This window comes from Anopheles darlingi, chromosome X (assembly GCF_943734745.1).
Source record: "Anopheles darlingi chromosome X, idAnoDarlMG_H_01, whole genome shotgun sequence".
NCBI classification, from domain to species: domain Eukaryota; kingdom Metazoa; phylum Arthropoda; class Insecta; order Diptera; family Culicidae; genus Anopheles; species Anopheles darlingi.
In genome coordinates, this window is record NC_064873.1 from 4,705,592 (window position 1) to 4,720,591 (window position 15,000).

At 58.2% G+C, this 15,000-nt stretch overlaps 3 protein-coding genes across 3 annotated transcripts in view; all 3 read left to right on the forward strand.

The window, feature by feature from the left end:
* LOC125956435 (putative protein kinase C delta type homolog) overlaps positions 1-716 on the forward strand; it is a 3,175-nt gene extending 2,459 nt beyond the window's left edge. The window contains exon 6 of the mRNA XM_049688350.1: positions 685-716. Coding sequence (XP_049544307.1) covers positions 685-716 — 32 coding nt within the window. The remainder of the gene's footprint in view (positions 1-684) is intronic.
* Positions 717-2,177: 1,461 nt separating this feature from the next.
* Positions 2,178-5,528, forward strand: LOC125956503 (nucleolar protein dao-5-like). Its single transcript, XM_049688481.1, has 2 exons — positions 2,178-5,455; positions 5,512-5,528. Exons 1-2 carry the CDS (start codon positions 2,698-2,700, stop codon positions 5,526-5,528), a joined length of 2,775 nt encoding a protein of 924 aa, XP_049544438.1. The 5' UTR covers positions 2,178-2,697.
* Positions 5,529-5,695: 167 nt separating this feature from the next.
* The window catches only part of LOC125952201 (serine-rich adhesin for platelets-like), a 13,391-nt gene continuing 4,086 nt past the window's right edge, over positions 5,696-15,000 (forward strand). The window contains exons 1-3 of the mRNA XM_049681540.1: positions 5,696-8,077; positions 14,004-14,140; positions 14,220-14,393. Coding sequence (XP_049537497.1) covers positions 5,881-8,077; positions 14,004-14,140; positions 14,220-14,393 — 2,508 coding nt within the window. The 5' untranslated portion in view covers positions 5,696-5,880. The remainder of the gene's footprint in view (positions 8,078-14,003; positions 14,141-14,219; positions 14,394-15,000) is intronic.

Here is a 15,000-nt window from a genome sequence, read left to right on the forward strand (position 1 = left end):
TGTCCTGTCCGGGGTAGTAGTCTGTCAACCGAGTGACACCTCAAACATACAAAAAAAAAAGGAAAAAGAAAGTGAAGAGCACTTTGCTCTTCTTTCTCTCTCTCTCTCTCTCTCGCTCTCTCTCTCTCTCTCTCTCTCTATCTGGTTTGCTCTCTCATCGTGTCTCTCTATTTGTTTATCTACTACTCTGAGTTCATAACACAATCAAATCGTTACCTTAGAATCCGAAGTTCATTTTCTTCGTGGTTTTCCTCTCAACCTGTCCAAGATACTGACCACATATCATCAAGTCCGCTCACTCTCCACTCACGCGGGGCCAACTGGTGGTGGTGGTGGTGGTGGTGGAAGGTGAACTGACAATGCAGCGAACAGCTTAAGCGCTCCTGCGCAGAACGGGATTTTACACACATACGCCGGGCCGGATGATGGAAACTGGATACCTGTTATGTGTGTTTAGCACACACACACACAAGCGGATATGGGGAAAGGGATATCTCAATATCAATCGTCTGCTTGACATAATTGATGGACTCCTGCACTTCCGGTGAAGCTGGACCGGTTGGTTCACGAGTAAGCCCCCCCCCCCCACTCCTCGGTGTGTGAGTGTGTGTGTGTGTGTGTCACACTGCCATCAAGACATGGCGGTAAATCACACTTCCTTGTTTAAGGTATGCCCCGCGCTAGTGCACGAGCAACAGCAACAGCTGCTTGTCTGAAGCCTTTGATCCTCTCCCCTCCCTTCCTCCCTTGTCGACGATCGCGAAGGTCGGCGGCCTGTGCTCGTGATCCTCGCCTCGCGATTGTTGGGCACGAGGAAAGGTCACATTTCTTTCGTGGATTATTACGCTCGGGGGGGGGGGGGGGGGGGGGGTGATGGGGGAAGGCAGAGGGGAGGAGGGTGGAAGAGGGGGTTTACTGGCCCCGTGGCCCCGGACGCGGGATATCTATTTTCGTGCGGCCCCCTCCGTCCCCATTGCTTCCACTGCGCTGCGCGACGCGATTCGTTGCGGGAGACGATGTGGATGAGAGGGAGGGGGAGGGGGAGGGGGAAAGGCGCAGAGGGACGAGAGTCCAGACCGCGACCGTCGTAATCACTCCACTAATTCTCGACCCAGGGTCGAGGAGGGGGAGGGGGTAACTGGTTAGACAATCATCCCCCATCCCCCATCCCCCCTCGCTTCTTTCAGCGATCAGCGATGACTCACCGCTCAACGAGGGTCCCACGACGCGCCTGCCACCCAGCCTCGTCAGCTGTTTTGCGGTTTTGCGGAGAAGACCCCCTCCGACGACGTGCGTGACATAGCTGGCTGCCTGCTGGCTGGCTGGCTGGCTGGCTGGCTGGGACCACCGGGGCCAACAGGGAGTGCGAACACAACCTCCACAACGTCGTGTTCCATCGCGCTCCCCCCTCTTCCCGCTCGATCGGTCGGTTGAGGCTGCTATTTTGGGCCGCCTGGCACTATTTACATGGCGGCCGACCCGAAAATGCGCAATCGCCCCGCCAGTGTGTGTGTGCTACACGGGGTGACGAAGAAGAAGAAGAAGAAGCAGCAGTAGCGAGAGAGAGAGAGAGAGCGACAGGCGCGGAAGGGGCACCGAACCGAGAACCACTAAGCCAGACGCGATCGCGACCGCGATCACGCTGGTTTCTGGCTTTTTCAACCGAAAATTTATGTCGATTTGCCCACAACCCCCCCTGTGTGCGGCACCTGCCCCTACCCCTGCTCTCTCTCGACTGCATACTCTCAGTCTAGCTCTCTATCTCTCTCTCTCTCTCTCGATAACTGCGATCCGTTCCGTTGTGGATGGTGATCGCGATCACTCACTCGCTTGGTTGGTCGCCATCGCATTCTCTCTCTCTCCCTCTCTCTCTGTGTCTGCTCCATTCCCTAGTGTTGTGGGGAGGGGGTGCCAGACTAACGGAGTCGCACGCAGAGGAGGCGGGGAGTGGGGTTTAAATTTTTCGTTTTTCGCCGTCGTTTTCATCCGCCTGTTTGATCTTTGCTCTGCGCGCGCCTGTGTGTGTGTGTGTGTGTGTGTGTACGGTGGGGGTCGAGAGAGCGAGTTTGTCTTGGCTGGTCGGTCCTTGGGCCTACCTGTTCCCGTTGCGCGACCGGATCGGAACGCTCAGTACGCGAGTGTCCGCCGATCGGGACGGTTACACACCCGCACCAAAGCGCTACGTGTGTGTGTGTGTGTGCGTGTGCGTGTGCGTGTGTGTGTTCGGTCCGTTGGGTGGCCGTGGTTGGGCGAAGGATACGCGGATACCAGGAACTTTCCTCCTCTGCCTTGCATTGGCAGACCGGAGGGAGCCACCCAGGGAGACTATCTGCCAATGTGAATGTGTGTGTGTGTGTGTGTGTGTGTGTGTGTGTGTGTGTGTGTGTGTGCGTGTCCTGCATTTCGCAGCCAGGATCAACACCACGACTCGCGTCCCGGGTCCCATTCTCACAATAGTATGAGTGTGTGTGTCGCATTATAAGCGTAGAGTGTGTGCGTGCGTGTGTGTGTGCCAGGGGTTCCATATTATCCTAAACGCCTTCCTTCGAGACTAAACAGTGTTTAAAAGAGAGAGAGAAAGAGAGAGAGAGAGCAAGAAAATTGTGTAAGCTTGTGTAAGTGTCAGTGTGCGTGTGGTGATCGTCGGGCGCTGGATTACGTAGTAGGGGCGTAGGAGGAAGAGCAAGAACCGCAGGGATGCCGCTGTACTCCGAGCTGTACCACAACTTCGTGGGCAACACGCCAATCATCCCGACCCCAATCTCGGTCGGATCGGCCACCTACAGCCCGCCAACGTACGTCGGGGTGTCGCGCGCCTACCCGAACGCACTGACCGGTGCCCTGTCCGGGGTACGGGGCGGTACGGGGAGCGGCGCACCCACCTTCACCCGCGGCTACGTACCGAAGCTGACGCCGATCACCGAAACGCCGCTAACGAGCACCCGGATAGCGGCGCTCGGGCGCGTCAGTTCGCCCAAGTTCCTGCACACCACCAGCCATGGCCACGGACACGGGGGTGGTGGTGCCGGTGCCGGTGGCCACCATGGGCATGCCTCACCAACCTACCAGAAACCACGGCGCACCATCAACACGGCCGACATCGATGTGTCGGCGTCGAAGTATGCGTCGCGTTCGACGCCGCTCCTTACGCACACTTCGCGCAAATCGCTGGTGGATGTGCCGCACGTACCGTACGGTACCGGCAGTCCACCGTCCACCAGCGTCGCGCACCTCAACCACCTACACCCGGCACCAGCAATCAACTCCAGCGCCGTGCCGCCGGCACCGGCGGCACCGACGGACGGTGCGGAACCCGCCCGGCTCGGACCGCCGGCATCCACCACGACCACCACGCGCGATCAAGAGCTCAGTGAGCGCAGCGAGCAGCGAAGGGCTCGCTCCACCATCAACCGAAACCGGGCCGTCGTGCGGCTCAATACGATCCGTGCCCGGAGCCGATCGCGCGGCAGTCGCGGAAGTACGGAGCGTTCCGAGCGTAACTCACCGGACCGCCTAGCGTCGGCCACCGCCGGCTCGACCGGTGCGTACGATGAGCAGATGCTGCTGCTCGAACCATCGCTCACGGGCTCACGGGGTACGAGCGGTAGCTCGTGGCGCGACAACTTCCGCGAGGAGCTCGCGTTCCGGCCGCGCCGCACCGAACCAACGAAATCGCCCGGTGAGCTGCTGCTCGAGAAGCACCTGATCCGGGAGGCGGCGGCGGCGTCAGCGGCAGCGTCGGCGTCGGCGTCGACGCCACTCGACGCCACCGGTCTCAGCCTGCGTTCGCCCGTCCTGAGGCGGCGCGGCACGGTACGGCGCAAGAGCGCCGCCAAGATACCGAGCTTCCACGAGATCTGCGCCGACATCAGCTCGGACAAGCTGGACGACGATCTGAATGCGGGGGAGCTGCGGCGCCGCGCTAGCCAGCTGATCGAGGACGAGCTGCTGCAGTTCCAGGCGGAGCTGAAGCAGGTGGCCGCCAATGCTGCCGGTGGTGGTGGTGGAGCCAGCACCGGCACCATGGTGCCGGTTACACCCGAGACACTGGAGGAGCGGCTAAAGGAGGCCCTCGAACAGCAGGGCCAGGACGATTCCGGGGTCGAGTTTCCGGAGAAGCGTAAACAGAAGAAGGTAAAACGCACCAAGACGAAGGTCCTGCCGAGGTTGGACGGGGAGCAGCAGGACACAGGGGTGCCTGGGGATGGGGATGTAGTGGTGGTGCAGAATTCTGCACCACCACCACCACCGAGGCTAGTGGCTGAGGTGGAGTCGATCGAGGAGTGCACACTGTTCAAGCTGCCCAAGAAGAAGAAGAAACCACAAACGGCCGGGCAGCAGTCACCGCCGGCGGCTAACGAGCCGCCCAAGGAGCAGCAAGCGGGCAGCAGCATCACACCGAACAAGACGACGGCACGGGTGCTGAGCAAATCCGTGGCCACCACTGGCACGGTACCGGCGGCTCAGCGGATCCACCTGGCCGACCTTACCGGCGGCTCCGAACCGAAGCAGGCGGTACTGCTGCGGAACGGATTCGCCGATGCGTCCCAACCCAAGGAGACGAAGGAAGAACACCAGAGGCCAACGGTACCGACGGACCAACCGGCACCGGCACCAAAGACACTGGGCATCAAGACGTATGTTCGCAAGAAAACGGTCGAGAAGCTGGAGCAGCAGCTGGAGGAGGTGGTATCAGCGGTCAGCACCGCTCCGAAGGGGCAGGGGCATGAACCGCCAACAGGCGACTCCAAACAGTCTGCCTCGGGCATAGCAGAACAGCCCAAGGCGGGCAACAGTGTCGAGGAGCGTGGTTCCAAGGAGCTCGATGAGGGGAAGAAGCTGCCGATGACGGAACCACCGAAGGAAGGGAAGGAAGTAGTAGCAGTAGCTGCAACGGTGCCAGCCGCGGTGAGGAAAGCTGAACCGGCCAAGCCTACGGACACAAAGCAGCCGGCAGTCACTCCTGGGTTTCCAGATTCCAAGCAGAATGACGTGTCACTACCCTTACCTGCGGCTGTCGTTAGCAAGGGTGGCACTACAGGGGTGGAATCAAAGGTAGCTAGTAGTAGTAGTAGTAGTAATAGTAGTAGTAGTATCTCAGGCGCACCCGAACCTACCGAAGGAGTCAAGAAGGAAGCACCGGCACCGACCGCCAAGAAGGTCGCTCCACCAAAATCGCCACCAGCCGCACCGAAGGTGGAGGATCCGACGGTCACCGTACCACCGAGGGTTGCTCCGAAGCCAGCACCGGCCGGTGTCGGGCAGGTACTGAAGCAGGTGCGCAAGAAACCGCCGCCGCCCCCCGAGCTGAAGCAAAGCCAACCAACGAAGGTGGATGAGGTCGACTTCTGGAGTGCGATCGGGACGCGCGAGACCGTCTCGTTCGCCCGGCGGAAGCAACACCAACTGCAGCAGCCGCCACAGCCGCCACGGTTCATTGAGGAAGAGGAGGACGGCGGCGACGGCACCGGCGGCTCATCATCATCGGCCGCCGCCTCACCGACCGTACAGCAGAAGCAGTTCCGTGAAGCGTTTCCACCGGCCACACCATCGGTCACACCGACGGCTACTAGTACTCCGACTACTACTACCACCACCACCACTACTGCTGCTGCTGCTGCTGCTGCTGCTGCTGCTGCTGTAGTACCGGTAGTGGAACGCAAACCGGTGGTGGTGAATGGACAGCGAACCGAAACGGTCGCAGAACAGAGGGCAGATGGCGGCCGGGGTGGCGCTGGTGACGTCATCGCGAAGGTAGTGCCGTTGCAGGCACCCCAAACCACACCAAAGGTGGCGGCTGTCAACAACGGCAACGTCAACAAAACAACGGTCAACAACGGCTCAGCGCAACCGCCGAAACCGACACCAGCGGCACCGACGATGGTCGACAACAACAACAGCAACAACAAGGCAGTGTCTGCGGTGGTGAATCCAGGCAAGCGTCCGGATACTAACCCTGCGCCGTCGAAGGCTAAGGAACCACAGGAAGCGGCTGCGACGGCGACGACGACGGCGGAACAGCCTTCACCACCGACGCCGTCAGCACCGACCAAGGGGTTAAAGCAGGCGGCCAAACTCGGTGTCGGTGTCGGTGACCCCGGTGTGTCGAGAGCAGCAACAGCAACAGCAGCTGTAGCAGCTGTAGCAGCAGCAACAACAACAGCACCACGCGTTGCAGCCGTGCTTCCGGTCAGCGGAAGTGCGTGCACCCTCGGTGCATCGACCGGCGGCCACGCATTGGGGCACGCGCCACCACTCGACACGAAGAAGCTGTCACCGAAGGAGCTGATCAAGGCGGTCGCCCCGAACATCGCGGCCGCCGTCGAGCAGAGGAAGCGAACCGAAGAGCAATGTAAACAAAGCCGGGCGGCTCAGCCAACCCCGGTAACGGTGCCGGCGATAGCGATTACCAGCACGATGATGACGACAATGACCACCACGACCACGACGACGACCACCACCACCACCACTACCACGAGCACGATGACTAGCAGCACCACGATCGAGGAGCCGATGACCACCAAGAAGGTGGTGAAGAAGGTGGTGAAAGTGGTGAAAACGAAAACGGCTGCACCACCTCCCGTACCGGTACCGGTGAAAGCGGCCGAAACCGAGCAGCAGGCCGCCCCGGTCACCAAAGCTAAGCAACCGCCAACGGCCAACACCACCAAGGACGAGGAGGTGCAGCAGCAGCAGCAGCAGCAGCAGCAACAACAGCAGCAGACACTAGAGCGCATGAAGACGAAGCTGAATCGGATAACGCTGAACATGGGCGCGAAAAGCCTCGAGGTGGAGGTGAAGGAATGCCAAAAGTGTCAATCGGCGATCGTCGTGCCGGACGGGGGTGCTGCTAGCGGCGTGCTTCCGGTCGCGATCGGGCAACCATCGGTGACGTTACAGCAACAGAAACCGATGACCACGGCCGGGCGCCCGATCCTGCCCTATACCGGTAAGCTGACAAAGAATAAATTCGGCACGCTAGACAACCTGAGCGACCTATCATCGACGACTGCTGGCGAGGGTAACACATCGCAGCTACTACTACTCGGTGATAATAGTAAGCACCGGAACAACCAGCCTTATCAGCAGCAGCAGCAGCAACAGGCAGTCAGTGGCAGTGTACAACAGCGTTGCAAGCAAGCGTCGCAAATCGATCAAAAGTACCGGTGTGGTGCGACGCGCAGTGAGGACGAAGCGGACGCGAGTGAATCGGAAACCTCCTTCTCCGGTGTTGAGGACGACTGGTCGTCGGACTCGGAGCTAGACGACGACGACGAGGCGATGGCGAACGATAAGCCGGAAAAGAAGAAACCGTTCGATCCGACCAAGCGGGTCAAGCTGAACTTTGACCAGATGCGCAAGTGCTACTCGAAGGAGGAGAAATGCCCGATCGTACTGGTCGCCCGGCCCCGGCCCCTCTGGAAGGTGAAGCGCCACGGGCACCGGCACAACCGGAAGGCGGACCTGACGAGCAGCAGTAGCGGAAGCAGTGGTAGCGACCGTAGCAGCCGTACCGACAGTACGAGCACGACCACGACCTCGACCACCACCAATTCCACCTCCAACGATCAAACGTCCTCGGAGGCGACCTCGACGGTGGAGGGCGGTGGTGCAACCTCGGACATCAACACCGACAGCAGCGTCAACTCGAGTACGGGCGGTGGCCGCAAGGGCGCACGGCATAAGGGCAACAAGGGAAAGCAACAGCAGCAGCAGCAGCAGAAGCGGGCCAGCTCCGTGACCGATCCGTTCGGGGATATCTACGATACGCCGATGGTGATACCGCTGCACGCGGAACCGCGCTGTAGTAGCAGCAGCCGCAGTGCGGGGCCGGTAACCTCGCGAAAGAGTGGCTCCTCGGTGCTGGACGAGAACAACAACAGCAGCAGCGCCCGAAACGGTAGCCAGCTGGGGCTGTCCGATCTGATCGGTGGCGGCGGCGGCGACGTTGAAGGCGAGGATGAGCGGGGCCGCTCGATCGGGGTGGGGCACGAGGTGCGCAGCACCAGCACCAGCAGCCACGATTCCGGTTTCTACGGTGGCGGTACCGCACCGATCAGCCCCAAGAAGGCGCTCGGTAAGTCTCTCACTCTCACACACACACACACCGTTAAAAAGTTAAAAGCCGTTCCGGGACCCAACACACACACATACACACATATGACGAGGTGATACACAGAATCGGAAGCTGTTCACAAATTGAGAGATAGGGGAGAGGGGGCTCGCCGTTGACCATAACCTCCTCAGGCACACACACCCTCGCTCTCTCTCTCTCTCTGGCCGCCATCTTGTGGCTGCGCGTGCTACTTGTACTGTGTCCATCTCCTGTCACCGGTGTTCGGGTGTTAGTGACCCAGCCGAGGTTGCCCTAGGTGTCGGCAATGCACAGCCCACTCTCTGCTCTGCTCTGCTACCCCCCGCACCCTGCCCCGAGGGAGGGAGGGGGGGGAGTGAGTGCAGAGAGCGCAGGGAGAAGAGAACGCGGAGAGTGTCACGCGGAAACGGAAATCGAACATCGAAAATCGAAAATAGCTTCTCCGTCGCTTTCGCGCTCGCTCGTGGTGCTGGCTGGCGGAGAGGGGGAGGAGGGGTTAAGAGGGGGGAGGGGGTGGACTCGGACTACTCAGTTCGACTGCCGTTCGGGCGTTGGGGCGGTCGTGACGAGCAGCTGATTTCACCGGCCTATAAATACTCCGCCGCGCCGCGCATCGATGCGCACTCGAAAGGGGGGTGCTGACGAGGGGTTGGGAGGGAGGGAATGGTGGACGAACGCATAACACACACACAGAGTAATGCGTCGTGCAGTCTTTCTTGGGGTGTGGGGTGTGGGGTTCATCGATCGATGCACGGTCATCACCTAGAGCTGACCACCTCCCACTAGGGGGTGAAGGGAGAGGGTGGGGTGGTAGCAATCCCCGTGATTGTACTGTGAAAAAGGCGTGCGAAGAGGGGGGGGGGAGGGGTGCTGGGAGAGGAGGTTAAGCTGACCACTTAAGCTGTGCGCTGGGCGCGATGCTGCCGCTGCTGCTGCTGCTAATGTCAAGTTCAATGTCATCTCGTGCGTCGTCCGGCGGCGGCTGCGGCTGCGGCAACTCAAAAAAGGCCTTCCGTCGCCGCCGGAGAGCAGCCTGCTATTGGCTGCGCCTCAAACCCCCCCCCCCCCCCCCGCCCCTCCTCAGAGAGTCCAATCCATAAGCAACAGGATCTGGCTACTACTCTGGCACTAGACACACACACACACACACGAACACACGAGAACACGTCACGGGGGTGTGCGCGCGAGGCGTGTAGCGTAATTAAAATAATAATATTTTGGCCCACCCCAAAGCTACAACCCTTGCCCTGACTACACCATCGTTCGTCTTAACGCCTCCAAGCCGCGGACGAAACCAAAACAAACGTTGCGCAGCGCAAGCTATACGAGTGGTAAAGGGGATGGGGGATGGGGGAGGAGTTCAACAATATATGTTGTGCTTGTGTACGGCACCGCAACACCCAAACAAAACGGACAAACGGACTGTTCCGGCAGCGGCGAGCAGGAGTCCTAACCTCACCTTTTGCTTTTGCACCCTCATGCACCCTTTTTGCACCCTTGTACTCCTTGTACTTGTACTCTGATGGTACTGGATGGGTTGGCTTACACCAGAAGCTACCAAACGACCAGCGTAGAAGCGCGATGGTACCTACTGGGACTCCTCTCACTCCCTCCCCCACCCCCTCCTCTTCTTCTCTCGCTTCTTTTCCTCCTGCATCTAATTACCGTCCCCTTGGGTTTCGGGATATTTTTAACAGCATTTATTCCCGCTACCTATATATTGGTACATCACTCATCACTTGCCGTGGGGTGGCGGGGGGGAGGGGGGCCGTACCGTAGCCGGTGTCTGGTTAGCGACTGCATCATCGTTAGGACGACAGACAGGTTGCGGGGGAACTGCGAAGGGGGGAAACTCTCGCTGCTGTATTGTATTGTCACTCGAATCGAACCGAACCCTGATGCCTGATCGCTGGCGTGCGAGTGACGTGATACCTGTCGAGAGTTAGTTGCTTTTGCTATTGTTGTTGATACTGGAACAAGCGACTGGGCGCCTCCATCCGCACCACAATCCGTTGCGCCGTTGATGGATGGGTTAACCTAAGTTAATGCGCCCCAAAAAAAAAAAAGAAAAAACACAACAACGCGCAGGGAACCAAATTTCGCGTTGGCGAACTTGGCGGCCAGTCAATACTATCCTCCCCCCACAGCACAGTCGCCTTTAAACGCGCCTGTGTGTGTGAGAGAGAGAGAGAGATAATGAAGGAAAAAAAACGGGGGAAGCGAGAGTAAAACAGGACAGAAAGAGAGAGTGTGTGTATGAGAGAGAGAGGGAGAGCACACACACAGGAAACAGGGTAGAAGCAGTGGGGCAAGTGAGTGGTGGTGGTAGCAGCAGCCTGTCAAGCCGCGCAATGGCCGCGTGATGCTCCCAACGCTGCCGCGGCATGGCATGCACAACGAGACTAATTAATCCTCTATCTATTTTGAATTTGAGAGATTTATTATTAGCCCCCATTCGTGTGACCGGACCCCGGACCCCACTCGCCCCCACTCTCCTCCCTTTTCCCTTCTCCCTGCTCCTCCCTTTTAACCTCAACCCAACGCACTGCTGTTCGGTTTGCTTTTGTTTTGACCGCAAACGTAACGCTCGTGCAGGTCGGGGTTTTTGTGTGTTTTACTTAAGAAAAAAGAAACAACGCATAAATGAAGGAAACGAGAGAGAGAGAGAGAGAGAGAGAGAGAGAGAGAGAGAGAGAGAGAGAGGGAGAAAGAGAGAAAGAGAGAGAGAGAGAAATAGAAAAAAAGAAAGAGAAAAAAAGAGAGAGAAAAAAAGATGAAAAAGAGAGAGAAAAAAAGAGTGAAAAAAAGAGAGAAAAAGAAGAGAGCAATGAAAAAATGGAACTGAGCGTCGCCATTCCGGCAGCAAACGAGACGACGGGCAGCATCGAGGAGCCGCGCCGCGCCCGATGTGTTAACCGTGTTACGGGTGTATATTTCCCAGAAGCTCCCCACCAGTACCCTTCACCGCCCCCCTCAGTTACGCAGCGTTCCCTCGTTGTTTCGCTTTTGTTGTACTTTTTTTTCGCTCTCCTGCTGGCTGCTGCTCCTCGGAATGGATCGCTCGCTCCCGTCTGTCTCCCGGCCGATGGATCATCACCACGACCACGACCACGGCCATCAACAACAACAACAACAACAACAACAACAACATCATTATCATCATCGCGATCATCATAATCCGGTCACGCCGCGCAGACTGTGACGTGAACTGTCACAAGAAGTGCGAGAAGCTGGCGGCCAACCTGTGCGGCGTCAATCAGAAGCTGATCGTCGAGGCACTGTCCTCGGTGCGCCGAGGTAGGATCGATCGAGGTCTTAGCCGATAGCCGGCCATACGGACGCGTTCCTATCGTGCGAAGGTTGCGCCTACGTGTCCTCGCACGGCTTCCGCCCGAGAACCAGCCAGCCAGCTCGTCAGCGAAACAGCTGCCCCGGTGTGTCGCTGTTTCTCCCACTTGGCACTTGGTTGGTCTGTTGGTTGGTTTTGTTGTGTATTTCCGCTAGCCGCTTGGAAAGCCGCGGTATAACAAGCCCCCCCTCCCTTCTACCTCCTTCTTCTTTATGCCGCACCTCATTTGACGACCCCGCTCCCTACCCTTTGCCGATGACCTTTGCGGTGCGACCGGTCGCGTCGCGTCACCGCCGGTGCGTTACTGGGCGTTACGGCCCCATCATCTCGCGTTTCTTGCGCTCTGCGCGCAGCGCAAAACCCCTCCCCATAAGCCTTTCCCCTCCTTCCCACTCTGTCTCTTTTTCGCACACACACACACACACACACACAGACAGACGTTTACACCTTGCTGGGGTTGTTATTTTCGATAAGCTATTTGCGTTTTGCGCAAAACGTCCTCGCGTCGCGTCGCGTCGCGAGAGCGTGAAAAGGGGAGGGTGCAGGCGCGGGCGCGCTGTGCACCTGTTAGCACACACACTCACACACACACACACACGCCCAGTGTACGAGTAGTAAACGCGAGATGAGAGTAGGAAAGGGAAAAGGGACGTTGTCGCGTTGCTGATGATGTGACGGCAGCAGTATCATCATCATCATCATCACGGCACACGGTGTTCCGTATGCAAGCCACCCCCATTATCCGCACCCTATAGTCCTCGCGTAGTAATAGTAGTAGTAGTAGTAGATCCCTCGGTTGGGTGGTTTGCCGGTTGGAATGTTGGATGCCTTCTAAGTCCTGTCAGCAAAAAAAAAAAATCCGCACCCCTCTTCTGGCCCTTCAGATCACTACCACACCCTCTCACTACCTCGATACATCTCCTCTCCCTTCCTCTTCCTTCGCTTTCTCATCCTCCTCCTCCGTGAAGTACGGAACCAACGACGCAATTCCAACCACATATCGCCACATGTTGTCGTTCGCCCTGCAACACCAGCGCCATTGACGTGTGCGACACCGGCCACACCGTGTGGGTCCCGCGGCTATTGTCAACCTCGCACCGCGTCCTCCCTTTTCGCTCGGGTGCTCGGAGTCGATGGCGATGGCGGAGAGACGTGACGTCAATCGCGTGACGTTTCTTCTCCCTCTGATCCTGGTACTGCTGGTATGTCCAACCAACCAACACACATCCCACACGCCGCCACACGGCTAGCTGCAGCTGCATTACAACACACTGATCTGTGAGTGTGTGTGTGTAGGCGGAAATGGTTCAGGTGAAAGAATGCTCACCGCGCACTAATTAATGGCTGACAATGTCGCAATCGAAACAACCACGTTTCTTCCTTTCCCCTCCACCCTCCCCGCCCATCTGCTCGTGCGTTTGACGTGGTCCAGCTTGTCGCTTTCTCTCTCTCTCTCTCTCTGCGGTTCCGCAATCTCCTACATTATGGCTGGCTGGCTGGCTGGCTTCGTTGGTTGGCGGAACGTCACGCGTGGACGCGTAGGCGATCCCTTGCCTTACCGGTGTACGACCCTTCACCCTCACCCCCCTTCGACCCGATTACCCAAATTTTTCAACAGGAGTACACGATGCCCGGGATTCACCGCTGAAGACACCGCCGAGCGCCAATCCGGCCTATCGCATCGAGACACCGGCCGCACCACTGCTGGACTGCACCGCGGCTGCTGGTGGTGGTAGTCCGGTTCGGGCCGGCATCGCCGGTGGCAGTAAGGAGGAGGAGGACATAGGTAACCCGGTGGCGGTAATCCGGACCACCATAACCGCGCTCCATTCGCGCGCACGCACGCACACACACACGCACACAGAGAAAGGCATGCGTGCGCGCGTCTGTGTATGTGTGTGTGTGTACGGGGGGTACCGCTCGCTACCGGTTTCGCTGTTTTTATTAATAAAAATAGGTACACAGCGTTACCGGTGTGTGTGCGGTACGGTGTGCGTGTGCGTAGGTGTGTCAAAAAACCACTGGCACACTGGCACATGTCAGATCGTCAGAAAGGGGAGAGGGGGAACGCAGAAGTGGGATGGGGCAGACAAAATGGGTGTGCAAAGACCTGAATAGACAACACTGAGGACGAAATGGACAGGTTTTGGAGCCTCCCATACACACACATACATACAGACACACACACACATACAGACACCGATTTTGGGACAACAGAGGTGTATAGTAGCTCGGCTCCGAGGGTCCTTTGCCAGAGGGCTGCCTGGTAGTAGTGACCAAACATTTCCAGTAAGTCACCATCCGTGACGTCGACGACGATTAATAGCATATCGTCGGTTCCCGGGGTCGCTACTACTCGCCTACCAACCGGACCCGGAACGGTGCCCGGAAGACAGCAGCAGCAGCAGTTCGGTACCAAAATGTATGCTCCTTATTGCCTATTGACACTTTTTCTTTTTTTTTTTTTGGTTTTTGTTCTACCAAATTGGACCATCACCTCACGGTCCTGGCTACCTGGATACACACACACGTCCGACGGGCTGTTCACCCATTGCGCAGAGACATCCTACACGTACGCCCAGTTCCAGAAGACGGGCAAGCTAACCGCCCCGGCCACGGTGATACCGCGCTTCCGGAAGTACAACGTGGACGACTTCCACTTCCTGACCGTGCTGGGCAAGGGCAGCTTTGGCAAGGTATGCGTAACCCAGGGGGGCTCTCCCTGTCCCTTTCTATTTTTCATTTCGTTATTTCTTTATCGTATGTGCGCATTAGGTGTTTTTGGCCGAGCTGAAAAATTCGGACTTCTACTACGCGATCAAGTGCCTGAAGAAGGATGTCGTGCTGGAGGACGACGACGTCGACTGTACGCTGATCGAGCGGAAGGTGCTGGCCCTCGGCACCAAGCACCCGTTCCTGTGCCATCTGTTCTGCACCTTTCAAACGGATGTAAGTATACGGATACGAACCGTACGAACCCCCGGCACGGATAAAGGTAGATAGGGAGAGGGACACCCGTGGCTTGTGTGTGTATGTGTATGGTTTGTTGGCCACCGTCGGGGACGGTCAACAAGGAAGCGTTCCCATCGCGGTTGTGTTGCGTTGTGTGAACTCATTCCTGTCCATTGCCCCGAGACCAGATACCTATACCTGTACTCACACACATACAGTAGCAGCAGCAGCAGCAGCAGCAGCACCAGAACCACGTAGGAAGAGCTCCTGCAGGTGCGCTGAGCAGAGCAGAACAGAGACCCCGTGTGTGTGTGTGTGTATCATCGGTGTGGGAGAGAGAGCAAGAGGAAGGAAGGACTAATTTTAACTAGTCACCCGCTCTCTCTCTCACACCCTTCCACACAGCCTGATGCAGCCGACGACGACGGCGACGACTTGATCGGAATGTCCCAAACCGCCGCCACCACCACCACCACCACCACCACCGGCCACCGGCCACCGTCGATCGACTGCGCGCTTGGCTGCGAGTCAGAATCGCCGTGTGCGCCGGTACACCGGTAAAAAGGGGCCACCGGGCACCGCCGGGTCCGCCACCGCACGGGAG